General features: G+C 36.8%; 1 protein-coding gene across 1 annotated transcript in view; it reads left to right on the top strand.

Annotated features, from left to right (window-relative positions):
- Positions 1–16,123, top strand: part of WDR49 (WD repeat domain 49) — a 154,299-nt gene that overhangs the window by 54,441 nt on the left and 83,735 nt on the right. Inside the window, exons 6-7 of the mRNA XM_036243520.1 lie at positions 2,179–2,346; positions 3,962–4,110. Coding sequence (XP_036099413.1) covers positions 2,179–2,346; positions 3,962–4,110 — 317 coding nt within the window. The remainder of the gene's footprint in view (positions 1–2,178; positions 2,347–3,961; positions 4,111–16,123) is intronic.

Below are 16,123 nucleotides of genomic sequence, written 5' to 3'. Positions count from 1 at the left end.
TGAGCTCTGCCAAATGTTACGGAACATGAAGCTGTACCAGAACCAGAGTCAAAGCTTGGGCTTCAGTCCAGAGTCCGGTGCTGACCGGCCAAATCACTGAACTCACCTGGGTCTCTATTGTAAAAGAAAGATTAGTCCTCTTTCAGCTCCAAATTCTGGAGTTCACCTTGTTTCCCACACACATATTTTATCACCACTTCTCATCTATTGAAATGATATCTTTTCGTCAGCACTCACCAAACGTCTTCTAAACCCTGAGGCCCACACCGTTTTGTTCTTTCAACGACTATAGTACTTTTTGTACTACTCAACCGATCACTTTATTATATGCTAAAGTTTTTTTAGTTGTTTACATCTTTTATTCCATGCATGGGAGCATCTAGGCTGTGTCTATTTCTCCTCTTATTAATCTCATCAGAGCACAGGGCATATAGGAGATGCCTAATAAATCTTTGAAGATTGGATGCCATCTGTTGAGACAGGATATCTATAGATGACACACTGGATACTCTATTAATTTAGCTTTAAATTGGTCATGTTATGCCATATATTTCATAGTGAGATAAATATGAAGTATGTTAAATTAAGCTATTCCCATAATGTCAATAGAGTCTCTTAATGAATAAATTCTAGTTGTTATTAACTCAATAGAACAGACTAGAGGAAATGGATTGAGTGATCCTGCCTCTCAAAAATTTCTTGCCTTTAGTAATTAGTTAGAAATGTGTGTGAGTGTGTGTGTGTGTGTATATATATGCCATGTCCAGCACAACCAACAATACAAAACCAACACTGTGGTGCTCACTTAGAGAAATAAAACCGCTTTTTAAAAAAACATTAAAATGATCAAGAACATAAGACTCCTATGTTAGAGAAAAAAGGACATTATTACTCACAGCACAGCAAGCAACATGGGCTTCAGCATCTTCCTGTTAGTTTCCTTTGCCTGCACGTCCCACCGAGGCAAAGCCATGGTTCCAGGTGCACACGGGCACATGCGGTGGGCTGTGACACAGGAAAGCAACCCCAGGCTTAGAGAATCTGAGTCTTTTACACTGGACCGGATGCATGTCTGCCTTTCACTCCAGAGGAAGACATTATTTTTCTCATTCTGGGTAGTACGTTTGTCTACATTTTGCTGTAGAGAGACACCATCTCTACATTCCAAGGTTGTTTTCTATGCAAACATCCTTAAAAAGATAGTCTAGAACAAAGGAAGTCAGTGACTAGTTTCAAAAGAAGTTCAGGAATTCTAGCAATCTATTGAGAATTGTGTCCAACAGTGTCACTCTTGATTCTATATAATATGTACACCAGAAATATTTCTAAGGGTCATTTTAGTAAAGCAACTTTCCTCAAGCTTTGCAAAGTTACAACCTTTGTACAAGGCAGGACTTTGATTTTGAGTCCAAATCAGAAATCCTTTCATTCTGGGCACAAATCGTTGAGTAAAATGCATAAGAGAACTTCCACTGGACCATGGAGGGTAGCAGCAGCTGGAAGTTGGGGGAAGATCAACTACAGTTCTTTGCCTTTGGAGCCTGAGTCTGAAAGAATGTAAAGGTTCTAACAAAGAGTTCTCACTTTCCTTGCTTGGGAAACAGGATTTTGTTCCACATCATCTGGTACCGGGTCACCAGGAATGCAAGGGTAGCCATTTCACCCGTCCCTAGCTGTGTCCGTGAGTCTTGGCAGGGCGCTAAGTCCTGGCCATTCCACACTCAAACATTCTAGACCAGGCGCACCTTAAATAAACCATGGTTTGGGCAAGAGCTGGCCCTTTGAGAGAGCAGATGGCTGTTCAAGCACCTGTTTGCCTGCTTCAGACCCAGGAGGAAAAACCTAGCAACTTGGCCAATTATTCCTCTTAGATCCCCAGAATTGCATATAATTATAGTGATTCATATTTTTTCCTGTCATGTGTTCCAATTAAAAATAAATTAATGATAGCCTTAGGTTGAGTAAAAAGTTTGAATGTAGACTTTGTTGTAATTTTTCACTCTAAGTTCTGTAATGGGAGATGAGGAGGGGGGAGGGAGGAGGGAGGTGTTTTCTTAAGTGTTGCCTTGTGTTACTAGAATGTGAGTTTACGCTTTAACTTTACATGTTGAAATGGTTCTATTTTGCTCATGTCCTGTGAGAAATCAATTAAATATTCTTTTTTCTTTTTGTAATCAGTTACTTACAGTGCCTCTTTAGATGTTATCATTTCCAGCACAACCAACAATACAAATACAGTGGTGCTGGCTTGGAGAGAGAAATCAAAACAGCATCTTCGAATGACATCCTTCAGCATCGCCCAGGGCATTCATGCTTTTGATTACCACTCTCGACTCAATTTAATTGGTACGTAAAATAAATCAGGATAACTACACGGGCCTCATAAATAGTCTGGCTGCCTATTTGTATGCACAAAGCCCCTTCACCTAGTTGCTTTATTGCCAGAGAGACCGACTTGAGAAGCTTACATTTTACTGCCCGAGAATGTCTGGTAATGATACATTATGATGCGCGGCGTGTATGAACTACACTGGGATGAAGATATGAGAAAGTGCCCCAAAGCTTTAATTAGTGGTTTTGTTAGCATTGGTAGGGTAGTAATATAATAAACAGCAAGAAGACATTCTGCCATTGTTCTAACACCACCAAGAGCTTGACCCCCAAAATACATCATTTTCCTTGGTACTCACCCCCAACACACTACACACGCGTGAACTTCAAAATATAGAACATTTTCACCTTTCAACCTCTAATGTTTTTGAAAATTTTCAGATTATCCTAGCTTTAGTTTATTAAAGGAGAGTTTTTCTTTTGATGTAAAAGAGCATATTTTAGCTGAGGAAATAAGCTATAAAGGTCTCCAGGCATTAACTATTTCAATATATAGACATTTGAAAGCTGGTACTTTGATATGTATGCTGTTAGTTCAAACATTGTAAAAAAGCAAGGTACTACTGAAAAACTAGTAGGGTTGTTACAGAGAATGAACATATATGGTCTGCAGAATGAATCATATTAACCCTCATTCAGTAATTATCATTCTAATAAAGAGTATTGGCAGACTCCTAGCTAGGGGGCTGAGCTCCTAAATTTCCCAACAATAACTGCAGACAACTATGGTAAAAGACACCTGGAATATGAACTCAGGAATATGCCAACATTAAACTTGCAAGGAGTATTGTGAATTTATTAGAGAATGCTGAAGGGGTGGTGAATTGATTTTGTAAGGACTCAGCTATCAACCATTTCACTGATGGATTGACAGCTTATTCAACCCCTTTCCACTGATCACTGCTTTGTATCTGACACAGTGCCGAAAACATAAGGGTTCCTAAGCTCAGCTGCAGCCGGCCCTGGACAGGGCACAACAGAGTGCGCTTCTGCTGCCTCCACAGCCCTGAAGGGACACTGACCCTCGGCTCCTCACATGCTCCCTGGGTGCAGCCAGTTTATGTTAAAAAAAAATCCCTCATTCTCTCAATAACACAGGTCAAAAATATATCCGTGCTTCCTATTTGCTTGTGCATGCTCAATTATTGACATGGCATTGAAGATAATCTGTTTCCTATACTTTTTAATTAGTTTGGAAACTTTAAATATTGTCTTAGTTCTTTCTCACGCCTGGGGTAACTTTTAACATGTCTACATGCCTAGGCTGTAGAGTGGAAATGTAAGCACTAGGAAGCAGGATTTTGTCCCCTTCCGGCTGTGCAGCTGGTCACTTCCTAAAAGGGACTGTACTGTCCTTTGACCTCATAGGACCCCTTCTCCCTACGCCCCCGGCTTCAGCTCTTTCTAATGGCAGAGCTCATGCCCTATGAGCCTGGGCTGTTGGGCAATGACACCTTTTCTGTTCTTAAAGACAGCCATTTGTCTACAGATGTGTGATCAGTTTATTTAAAAAAAAAATGTGGATTATTCATATTATTAAAACCATTTTTTTCTTTCTGATTCCAATTAGCCACTGCCGGCATTAACAATAAAGTTTGCCTGTGGAACCCCTATGTTGTCTCTAAGCCAGCCGGAGTGCTGTGGGGTCACTCTGCCAGTGTGATAGCTGTACAGTTCTTTGCTGCAAGAAAACAACTCTTCAGCTTCTCCAAAGATAAAGTAAGTAACACTGAGCATTTATTTAGTTCCGCTCCCCAGTTCTACCCAAATCTATCCTTGATCCTGAAGTACTCTGAGAGACAGTTTAGATTTTAAAATATACTGGCTAACTACTATGTCTTTGGAAATTTATGTTTGGAAAAGATATTGATGGTCACTTAATAGTCTTGGGTAACGGGACAAAGTATTACATTAAAAAATACATTTAAAACTATTTACTCATTAATTTAATTCTTATTGAACACTTAATAGGTCACTTAATATAATTGAACACTTACTATCTTGAGAGTTTCAAAAGTTCTTACTAATTCAATAGAAAAATACACAGGAATGGGGATGAGGAAATGTTACTTTGGTGAGACACAGCCAATAGCTGCTTCAGTAGTGAAGAGACTCAGTCAGTAAGAAATTAAAGCTAATCTGAAGAATATCAAGTCCATTAAGAACATTTCCATTAAGTATATCAGTCATTTCTATTTGACACTGACGGGATGCTTGAAAGATGATGGAAGAAACACGGCACTGGAGCCAGATGGTCCTGGATGAATTCTGACCACATTACTTACCGCTTGTCTCCCCTCAGGAAAGTGTCTTCATCTCCAAGAATCTTGTCATTTGTTTCTCGGTAAATTCCCATTTTACATGCTGCCTGACTCCTAGATCCAGCTAATGTGATAGATTTTAAGACCCCTGGTTGTGAAGAAAAGGGCGGGCAAAAGGCTTACTGGGGACAGCTTCTGAGACTCTCAATGGCTGTGACGTTTCGTTTTATCATAAAGTGATATGTAAAAACCAGAAATTCATCTTCAGCTTCTAATCTCACCCCACCCATAAGTCCTGCCAAACGAGCATATTTTATTGTGTACTTATCACATAAATCATCTCCCTTTCCTTTAAACTTCACCAATCAACTGCCAATCCCTGTTGATTATACATACCATCAAAATATGTTTCTCAGCCTCACCTCTTCCTCTCTGCTGCCACCTCTCGAATTCCAAATCACATTTTCTTTTTGCCCAGAATACTACAAAGTTTTCCTAACAATCTCCCCCTTTCAGACTTGTCTGCCTTCAATCTGCTCTCCATTAAGACAAATTCTTCAACGCCTTTGCCGTTGGCCTAAACATCAATTCTCAAATTCTTGAACTTTTATATAAAGCCCTCCCCTAATCTACCAGTTCCACCTCCCTTCCTGCTTTTCTTTTCCATTCATTTCCTCTCCAGCCATGTCGAACTTCTGGCTGCTTTCACGGTGCTGTGTCCGGGCTTTGCAGCATTGTTCTTTCGTCTGCCTTCCATCTCTTCTCCTCCACGATCAATCAGCCAATTCCTATTCATCCTGGGAGTTTCAGACTTTGCGGAGTCCTTCATGCACACCTAGGTGTTTCTCTGCACACCCAGGTGTTTCTCTGCATACCCGGTGCACCTCTGTGCCCCTCACTGGAGTCTGTGTCATGTTGTACTGAAATTGTTATTTGCTTCCTTAAGCAGAGTCAGGATCTTTCTACCTTGTGGACTATCACAGTGCTTGCCACCGTGTAGTGTTTGTTCAACGATCATTTGTTGACAACTTGAAATGAAGGCACATTACTGTGAATCTAAAGTACTAAAGGAACTCAGAGTGAAACCTTTTTTTGATGCTCTACTCATTTTGATGCTCTACAGATTTAGTTGTTTGATTTTTTGAGGTTTTAGCACTTTGTTCTAACTTTCATTATTGAATTTAAGACACGCTGATTTGTACATTGGAGGTTGTATAATTACATTGTATCCTGGAGGCAAAGATTATTTGTTAAATTAATTTTTGTGTTTCCCAGGACCTCACACATATTAGTGTACATTAAACACATGTTGAATATGTAATATATAAAATAGTGTATTTGTCAACTAACTGATAGAATTTGTGAAATTAGGGACTATGTCTTTTTTGGATTATGCCATACATATAGCAAGTCCTCAATAATTCTTGAGGAAGTCATAAATTTGTTAGTTAAATTAACAAATTTCTATCAAACATAAATATAAAATAAATACCAGGTATTTTGTAATTACAGAATTTTCTGAAAGGTTTTATAACTTTAAACATAAATGAAAAAAATGTCCTTAGAGTCAGATTGATTGTGCACAGCTATTACCAATGTTGAGACTACCTGGCCTCTTCCAAAGCACTTTTAGCATTCTATTTTTGCTTTGACTTCTAAACCGTTACATTATAATTAAGCTTGTCATGCTGTCTTTTGCATTAGTCTAAATACATTTCCCTTTTATAAATGCATAATAATCTCAGTCTTTATGTCTTCACAACAAACAACAGGGCTTTCTGTTACCAGGTTAAGCCTTTGCTTTATTGCCATACAATTATTTTGGGTATTTTATAGGGCTGAGGATAAGTTAGGGAACAGGAACAATGAAAGGAAGCATTCTTTTTTGAAAAGAGCATTTGAGTGAACCATGTTTGGTCAATGAGTTGCTAAATTAGATTTTTGGAGCAAAGTAATTTAGATCTAAATAATTTCCTCCAAAAATGATCTGAGACCAGTTCTCTTTTGGAAGACTCTTCTATTGCCACTTTCTAGTGATGAATAAGCAATAAGTTTATCCCTATAGACTCTGGTAGCGTACTAAATAGTTGTCCAATTGCGTTTTGTTTTGGATTCCTAAACTGTCTCATAAGAGGCAATCACAGATGGCAAGACCCTGATGGAAGCCAGCAACTTGGTCATTTGAAGGAGAACTCACCATGGGGAATAAACTTTTCAAAGTCCAGGGGTTGATAGTCCATCCAGTGAACCTGATTAGGCTTTTCTTTTTTTTTTTTTTGTATGTACCCCTAGCGGGAACCAAACCCAAGACTCGCTGGTCCGCAGGCCGATGCTCCAACCACTGAGCCAAACTGGCCAGGGCTGATTAGGCTTTTCTATTGCTCTTAACCCTTCTCCCCTGGGTTACTAATCCTGACTTGGCAACCAGAGTCAGATCAATTTGTAATTTAATCCTTTGTTTGAGGTTATGATTTTGCCCAGAGCCTGGTTTCTGTATTGTAGACCCAAGGTTGGTAAGGGAATTACAAAGTTAGATGTTCATGTTGGTGCTCCCATCTTGCCTTTAGTCTTCCTTTCTGTTCTGAACCCGTCCTCAACTTCCCTCTGTTTACACAGAAACAGTCATTTTCATTTTGTCCTAAGTGCATACGTACATGGATAATGCCCTCCCATGAACATGACATATGAAGAAGCATGTAGTAAAAAAAAAGAATATTCTTCTTGCTAACTTCCCCTTCAAATCAATTCCTCTTCTCCCAAATAGCTATTATTAACAGTTGATGTGTATCTTCTCATATTATTTTATTATTACTTAATATATTGTATTATAGTATACTGTGTTATTTTTATATTATTATATATACCATTCTATTTATTATACAAATACAAGTATTTGTTATTAGTTTTCTGGTAAATAGTATCACAGGAGTCATATTTTCTGCTTGCTTTTCCCTAAATGATCTCTCCTAGAGATTTTCCTATGTGAGTATACATATACCTGATCATTATTACTGCTATATGGTAATTTACAGTATGGATGACCATAACTTAATTATTTAATCACCTATTTAGAAAAAATATATTTTTCTTTCTTTTTTTATCTTTATAAACCAACTCTCTCTCTCTCTCTCTCTCTCTCTCTCTCTCTCTCTCTCACACACACACACACACACACAGCATTAACACCTCACATGTAAATTTCTTTGTGATAAGTTTCTAGAAGTTATGCTATTGGTTCAGTAGAGATGCAGTTCTTAAAAATTTTTGTAAATATAGGCTGGTACAATATTCGCAAATCAATAAACGTGACACACCACATAAACAAAATGAAGAATAAAAACCACATGATCATATCAATAGATGCTGAAAAAGCATTCGACAAAATCCAGCATCCATTTCTGATAAAAACGCTCAGCAATGTAGGAATAGAGGGATCATATCTCGACATAATAAAGGCCATATATGAAAGACCTACAGCCAACATCATACTCAATGGACAGAAACTAAAAACATTTCCATTAAGAACAGGAACAAGACAGGGATGTGCACTTTCGCCACTCTTATTTAACATTGTACTGGAAGTCTTAGCCACAGCAATCAGACATGAAGAAAAAATAAAAGGGATCCAAATTGGAAAGGAGGAAGTGAAACTGTCATTATTTGCAGATGACATGATATTATACATAGAAAACCCTAAAGACTCCATCAAAAATCTACTAGACTTAATAAATGAATTTGGCAAAGCAGCAGGATACAAAATTAACATCAAGAAATCGACGGCATTCTTGTACACCAATGATGTACTCACAGAAAGTGAAAGTGAAAAAACAATCCCATTTACCATCGCGCCAAAAAAACTACGATACCTAGGAATAAACTTAACCAAAGAAGTAAAGGACCTATTTGCAGAAAACTACAGGTCATTGAAAAAAGAAATAGAGGAAGATATAAAAAAGTGGAAGCACATACCCTGTTCATGGATTGGAAGAATTAACATAATTAAAATGTCCATACTGCCCAAAGCAATCTATAGATTCAATGCAATCCCCATCAAAATACCAACTACATATTTCATAGAACTAGAACAAATACTTCAAAAGTTCATATGGAACCAAAAAAGACCCCGAATAGCCACCGCAATCTTGAAAAAAAAGAACAAAGTAGGTGGGAATCACAATACCAGATATCAGGTTATACTACAAAGCGACTGTAACCAAAACAGCCTGGTACTGGCACAAGAACAGGCATATAGACCAGTGGAACAGAACTGAAAACCCAGAAATGGACCCAAGGCAATACGCTCAATTACTATTTGACAAAGGTGGCAAGAGCATACAGTGGAGTAAAGACAGCCTCTTTCATAAATGGTGTTGGGAAAATTGGACAGCTACATGCAAAAAAATGAAACTAGACCATCAACTTACACCATACACAAAAATAAACTCAAAATGGATAAAAGACTTAAATGTGACCCGTGAATCCATAAAAATTCTAGAAGAAAATGTAGGCAACAAAATTTCGGACATCATACGGAGCAGAATTTTCACTGATACATCACCTAAGGCAACAGAAATAAAGGAGAAAATGAACACATGGGACTACATCAAACTAAAAAGCTTCTGCACAGCAAAAGAAACAATCATCAAAATGGAAAGGCAACCCACCGAATGGGAGAACATCATTGCCAATGATGTATCAGATAAGGGGTTAATTTCCAACATATATATATATATAGAGTGCTCATACAACTCCACAAAAGGAAGACAAAGAACCCAATTAAAAAATGGTCAGAGGAGCTGAATAGACACCTCTCCAAACAGGACATACAAATCGCCAAAAGACATATGAAGAAATGCTCAACATCACTAATCATCAGAGAGATGCAAATTAAAACAACAATGAGGTATCACTTCACACCTGTCAGAATGGCCGCCATCAACAAATCATCCAACAACAAGTGTTGGCGAGGGTGTGGAGAAAAGGGGACTCTAGTACACTGCTGGTGGGAATGCAGACTGGTGCAGCCGCTATGGAAAACAATATGGTGCTACCTCAAAAAATTAAAAATTGAACTTCCATTTGACCCAGTGATCCCACTGCTGGGAATATACCCTAAGAAGCCTGAAACACCAATCAGGAAGAATATATGTACCCCCATGTTCATAGCAGCACTATTTACAATAGCTAAGATCTGGAAACAGCCCAAGTGTCCATCAGTAGACAAATGGATAAAAAAGCTGTCGTACATATACACAATGGAGTACTATGCAGCGGTAAGAAAGAAAGATCTCTTATCCTTTGAGACGACATGGAGGGACCTGGAAAGTATTATCCTAAGTGAAAGAAGCCAAGCAGAAAAAGACAAATACCACATGATCTCACTTATATACGGAATATACTGAACATAACAGTCTGAGGAATACAGTAGACCCAGAAACATGGAAGTAGGGCACAGACTGACATTCCTCAGAAGAGGGGATGGGGAAGTGGGGGGAGTGGGAAGAGATAAACCACAGAACTTATATGCATGTATGCATGACCAATGAACATAGACAACTAAGCCGGGGACGGGGTGGAGGTGGGGTGGGGTGGGGTGGGGGGTGCCAATGGGGTAAAAAGGTAAAATATCTGTAACAAAAAAATAAATAAAAATTCATAAAACAAAACAAAAAAAAAGAAAACCCATTTGAAACAATAATGGCAGAAAACTTCCCTAACTTGGTGAAGGATACAGACATACAAGTCCAGGGAGCACAAAGAGTCCCAAACAAGATGAACCCCAAGAGGCCCACACCAAGACACATCATCATCAAAATGCAAAAGATTCAAGACAAAGAGAGAGTCTTAAAAGAAGCAAGAGAAAAGCAGTTAGTTACCTACAAGGGAGTTTCCATAAGACTATCAGCTGATTTCTCAAAAGAAACTTTGCAGGCCAGAAGGGAGTGGCAAGAAACATTCAGACTGATGAAAAGCAAGAACCTACAACCAAGATTACTGTATCCTGCAAAGCTGTCATTTAGAATCGATGGCCATATAAAGAGTTTCCCAGACAAGGAAAAGCTAAAGGAGCTCATCACCACCAAACTATTATTATATGAAATGTTGAAGGGTCTTTTTGAAGAAAAAGATAAAAAATATGAACAAACAAAATGGCAATGAATGCATATCTAGCGACAATGGAATCTACAAAGAAAATGAACAAGCAGAACAGAAACATTCTCATAGAGAACATTTTGCTTGTTGCCAGATGGGAGGGGGGTTGGGGAATGGGTGAAAAAGGTGAAGGGATTAAAAAGTACTAATTCGTTGCTAAACCTCAAAGGGAAGGGGGGTTGGGGGGTGGGAGGAAATAAACCAAAGAACTTATATGCATAACCAATGGACACAGAGAACAGTGTGGGAAAAGGCAGGAGGGGGGCAGGAGTGGGGAGGAGGGGGTCAGTGGGGGAAAACTGAGGAACATCTGTAATATATTCAACAATAAAGGTAAATAAATGAATAAATAAAAAAATTTTTTTGTAAATATTGATTTCAACTCAGAGATATTACACTAATTAGAATACTCATCAGAGGTGTATATAAAGGTCCTCATTTCCCCAAGCTCTTATCAATAGTCAATACATATATTAATTTATTCAACTTTTTATGAATCTGATGACAAAACATTAGGGTAAGTTTTTTTTCCCTCAAATATTTATTGTCCATTTACATTTCTTGTTTTTTGGTGCATTATCTGCTCATTCCCTTTATCTTGTTAACTAGATTTTGTATTTTTCTTACTGATTTGTTGTTAGAGAAATATTTTGATTATTCTTTAATATATAAGATGCAAATATGTCTTTCAAGCATACATCTTTTACCTTTGTTTATGTTATTTTTCTCATTTAATGTTTTTACTTTTTATAAAGTTGAGTCTAAGAAATTATTTTCTTTACAGATCTGGATTGTGTTTCTAGCTTAGGAATATCTTCCACACCTCAAATTTATAAACATACTCTTTTATTTTCTGCTAATACTTTTTATATTGTAGAATATATTTTTTGCATTTAACTTTGTTGTTTTTGTATAAAGGTTTTATTTTCTACTAATGGATATCAAAGATTATTTTTTTAATAATTTGTCTCTTCCTGGTTCGAAATGCCATTTTCATCATTTGAATTACTCTATATGTACACGAATTTATTTCTAGATGCTTTATTTGTTCCATTTGTCTACTTGTCTTATACCAATTACTACTGTTTTTTTTTATCCTCACCCAAGGACATTTTTTTTTTCATTTTTTGTTCAGATAGAGTGGGAGGGAGAGAGAGAGAGAGAAACATCGATGTGAAAGGGACACATCGAGTGGCTGCCTCCCACACGACCCAACCAGGGCCAGGGACAAACTGCAACCGAGGTACGTGCCCTTAGCGGGAACCGAACCCGGGTCTCTCTGGACCACAGGCCGATGCTCTAACCGCTGAGCCAGGGCCCAATTACTACTGTTTAACCATTGTGAAACCTGGAAGGGCAACTCCTACTTCTTGTTTTACTTTTTCAATTTTAACTATTGCCTGGCAGTTTATCCTTCCAAATAAATTCAGGATCAATATTCGTGTTCCATGAAAACCATATTTGAAATGGAATTTCATTAAATTTGATATTTGACATCTTTAAAATATTAAGAAAGCACATCCTATATTTCCCCATTTGTTCATTCTTTTAGCTGTTTTTCAGAAAAAAAAATTATGCACAAATTTGTTTCCTATTCTTTGTTGAGGTATTTCCTTCATATTTTAGGATCTACCCTTAGCATATATATTCTTAACTTTAAAGGTTTGTTTTTTTTTTTTCTAATGGGGATGTGTTCACTTTCTATATAACTCATTCATTTAATTTTATTATATATATTTTTTTCTAAACATTTGTAGACTGCTTGGCAATTTTGAATAGTCTTTCATCGTTTGTTCATTTTTAGAATTTTGACTTTCAGTTCTTTAATGTTATTTTAATTATTTTACATTCTTATTTAATAATTCCATTATCTGGCCTCCCTGGTGACTCAAATCTGATATTTGCTGTTCTGATGATTCTCCCTCAGGGTGACTTGTTACGTTTTATGCTTGGTTATCTTTTATTGTTACCTTGTTTTCTGCTGTTGCTAAACTATGGACATTCTGGGGAACTAAATTGAAGAAATTTTCCTCCAGAGGAAATTTGTATTTGCTTTTGCATGGTGGAAATGAGGAAAACTCTGTCCTGAGGCTACTGCATTCTCCTTTTCTGTCATCCAGTTTAATTGAACAGTCTCGCCTTGGTGCCTCCACCTTGCTGCTGGTCCAAGGCGTAGGCTCCTGGTGGCAGTCTCTGCTTTTATGCCTACAGTTCAGTGTCTTCACCATAAGTTTTTCTTCGGGTCTCTTTCTTCCTTTAGGACAGTGCAGCTTCCTCCACTCCCTACAGGCCCAGCAAGGCAGCAGTTATGTTTTATTCAGAGCGTGTTTCTTTGAAGCGGGAAGGCCCCCTACGAAAACCTCCTCTGCAGTCATCCTTGAACCAGCGTGCCTTTGTTCTAGCTGTTTTTTACTTATTTTCTTCAGAGGTATTGTTAGTATAAATATTAAGTAGCTTAAAGAAGAAACTTAAAGTGCTAAAATTTACTTTATAAAATAAAAGAGGATCTGCGATCTTTGAAAAGCAAACTTAGAAGTCTTTTTAAAGAGCAGCAAATTTCTGGTACTTTTTTCAGTATTGTGTGAGTAATGAGAATGGCAAAAAAAAAAAAAAAAGAAAGAAAGAAAAAAATCAATTAAATGGAAAATTTTAAGTTACCCTCATGAGCTCTTATTCTTAAAAAAAAGCACCTGAAATGAAATGTTGACGTTAGATTCATTACCGAATTTGAACTGGGGAATCAGTGAGATTTCTGCAGAACAATTCATAGTGTTAGAAAAGATTCTGAGTTTTTCAATGTCAATGACAGAATACACAAATAGACTCATCATAAAAATCTGAGTCTTAGAGCTATATGTCTCCTTTCATTGCTGTCGAAAAGAATGAACTAAGAAAGAGAGAAAAATGATGGTTATGATAACGGTTTAAAAATGGATAGCATAAGAGAAGATTTTAATTTGTGACATATTTTGTTTGACTTCAGTATTGGGAAAACTGGGGAAAATATTTTTAAAGAAAGATTTGTTATACGAGTTTAAGATAACAATGTAAGCTGAGGCACTCTGCCAGTTCAAATCATGTCAAAGGGAATTGCTTTTAAGTATTCACTGATTAGGCTTTTGTGGATTATCCAAAGGCTCAAACTCTAAATAAACAGACTATTAATACAAAAGGTGCATTAAGGAGAGCTCTCAGTTCCTGTTATCTGATTATCTGCAGGTAGGCTATCCATTTTTGTAGATTGCCCCTGGAGACCTGAGCTGCTGCACTGTTGTCTTCAAATCCCCTGTGATGTATATTCTCCCTCTCTCTCTTTTCTTGTCATTTTATATCCATTTCCTGCAGAATGGCAAGAATTACTAGTACATGTTTGATGAAACCAAACAAGTTTCATCTCCATAGAGTCATCTGAGTCTATCTTATACTTTTACCTCACTGTTATATTATTATTACTAGGAAATTAAGATTTATTTTTCCTAATGACTTTGATTTAAACTTGGGCATAGCCCTGGCCAGTTTGACTCAGCAGTTAGAGCATCAGCCGGTGGACCAATGAGTAGTGGGTTTGATTCCAGTCAAAGGCACATGCCTCGGTTGCGGTTCATCCCCAGCCCTGGTTGGGGTTGTGCAGGAAGCAACTAGACTATGTGTCCCTCTCATGTCGATATTTCTCTCTCTCCCTCCCACTCTGTCTGAAGATAAATAGAAAAAAAATCCTTGGGTGAGGATTAAAATAAATAAATAAATACGTACATGCATACATACATAAATAAACTTGGGCATAATGCCAATATGTAAATAAGGTTGATTTGGTTTTAAAAACTGCACTGAAAACAGGTTATCTATCCATATATCTGTTCATAAACATATCTTATTTATGAAGTTATCCACTTTTAGATGTGATATTGATAGGATAACATTTAAGCTCTTTAAATTTCTTTTTTCCTTCTATTCACTTAATATTATGCTAACAACAGCTTTGAAGGAAATAAGTAAAGACAGTTTTGTTTATTTATTTACTCATTAGTTATTTAATTGGTACAATTAATTAGGCTTATATGAAGTGATTCCTCTCATCTCTGGTAGGTAGCAAGGAGAGATTCTTCAGCAGAACTAGACTAAAAATTTGGTGATGTCCGTTTCTTTCATCCAATCTTCCTGACACACCTTCTTGAGTTTGTTCAAAATGTTATTTTGGAATCTTTAGATTGGGTTGGGGAATTTTAGTACATTCTAAACTGAATGGACTGTTCACTAGAAAAGTGAGGAGATAGAGAGGTAACATCACATATCTGAGCTGACAAACCTGAGTGGTTGAAAGCTAGGATCTGGGTGTCTGCAGTCTCAATAAACTGGTTTCTAGTTCTAGTGTGTATAAGTAATACAATACTTGCTTTTATAATCCTGCATTATTTAATAGCTAGTTGAAAAAAGATAAAGATTAAGAAAAAAAGTCAGCATCTTTATGTGAATAGCTAAATTTTACCTTGATATAAAATCATATGCTTAGATACTTATTCCTTCTAATATAAAATGTATATTAAATAGAGAGACTTCAAATATGACATTTTAGGAACTCCACTTAGTAAGTTTGAGTTTGGACAGGTACATGAATTCTAAGTTATCATGATATAAATAGAAATAGTATAGTTTAGATGAAAATTTATGAAAAATAGTTAAAAACAACCAACTGTTTAATTGTAATTTTTAAACATAGATCTTTGTCAATTTATTTATTTTTACTCTTAAGAATAAAGAAAACATTTCTAGGTAATCTGGAATAAAAACTGATACTAAAAATAACCCTTTCTGAACTATGGCCTAATTCTTTTCCAAAAGTCAACTTGAACATAAAAAAAGAGGAAAACCCAGAATTCACAAATATTAACTAGATATTTAAGTGGCATTTTGTCAAAGAACTGGACTAATAAAACTCAATTAATGTGAGATATTTTTCATGATTAAAAGGATATAGACTAATTAAGAAAGAAAGGAAGTATAGTCACCTGGTTTAAAGCCAAGCCACATAATATTAGTGATGAAGCTGAGAGTAAGGTTTTTCATTTAAGGAAATTAGCATTGACCTTAAAACCAAGTAGTGAAGTTATACAAAGGAAAACTTGGGAAATTAAAAAAGAATACTAATACCCGAGCTCCATGTTCAGAGATTCTAATTTAATTGGCCTGAGAAAAGGGCCCAAGCAGAGGCAATTTCTCAAATACCATAGGTATTTCTAATGCCAAGGTTAAGAAACACTGGTATGGAATGTGGTTGAAAAATTCATGGGAGGGCACATACCATCACGTGATTTCTAGGA

The sequence above is a fragment of the Molossus molossus genome, unplaced genomic scaffold (assembly GCF_014108415.1).
Source record: "Molossus molossus isolate mMolMol1 unplaced genomic scaffold, mMolMol1.p scaffold_m16_p_5, whole genome shotgun sequence".
NCBI lineage: Eukaryota > Metazoa > Chordata > Mammalia > Chiroptera > Molossidae > Molossus > Molossus molossus.
The sequence above is the reverse complement of the archived record's forward strand: the minus strand, read 5'-3'. Positions and strand labels throughout refer to the sequence as shown.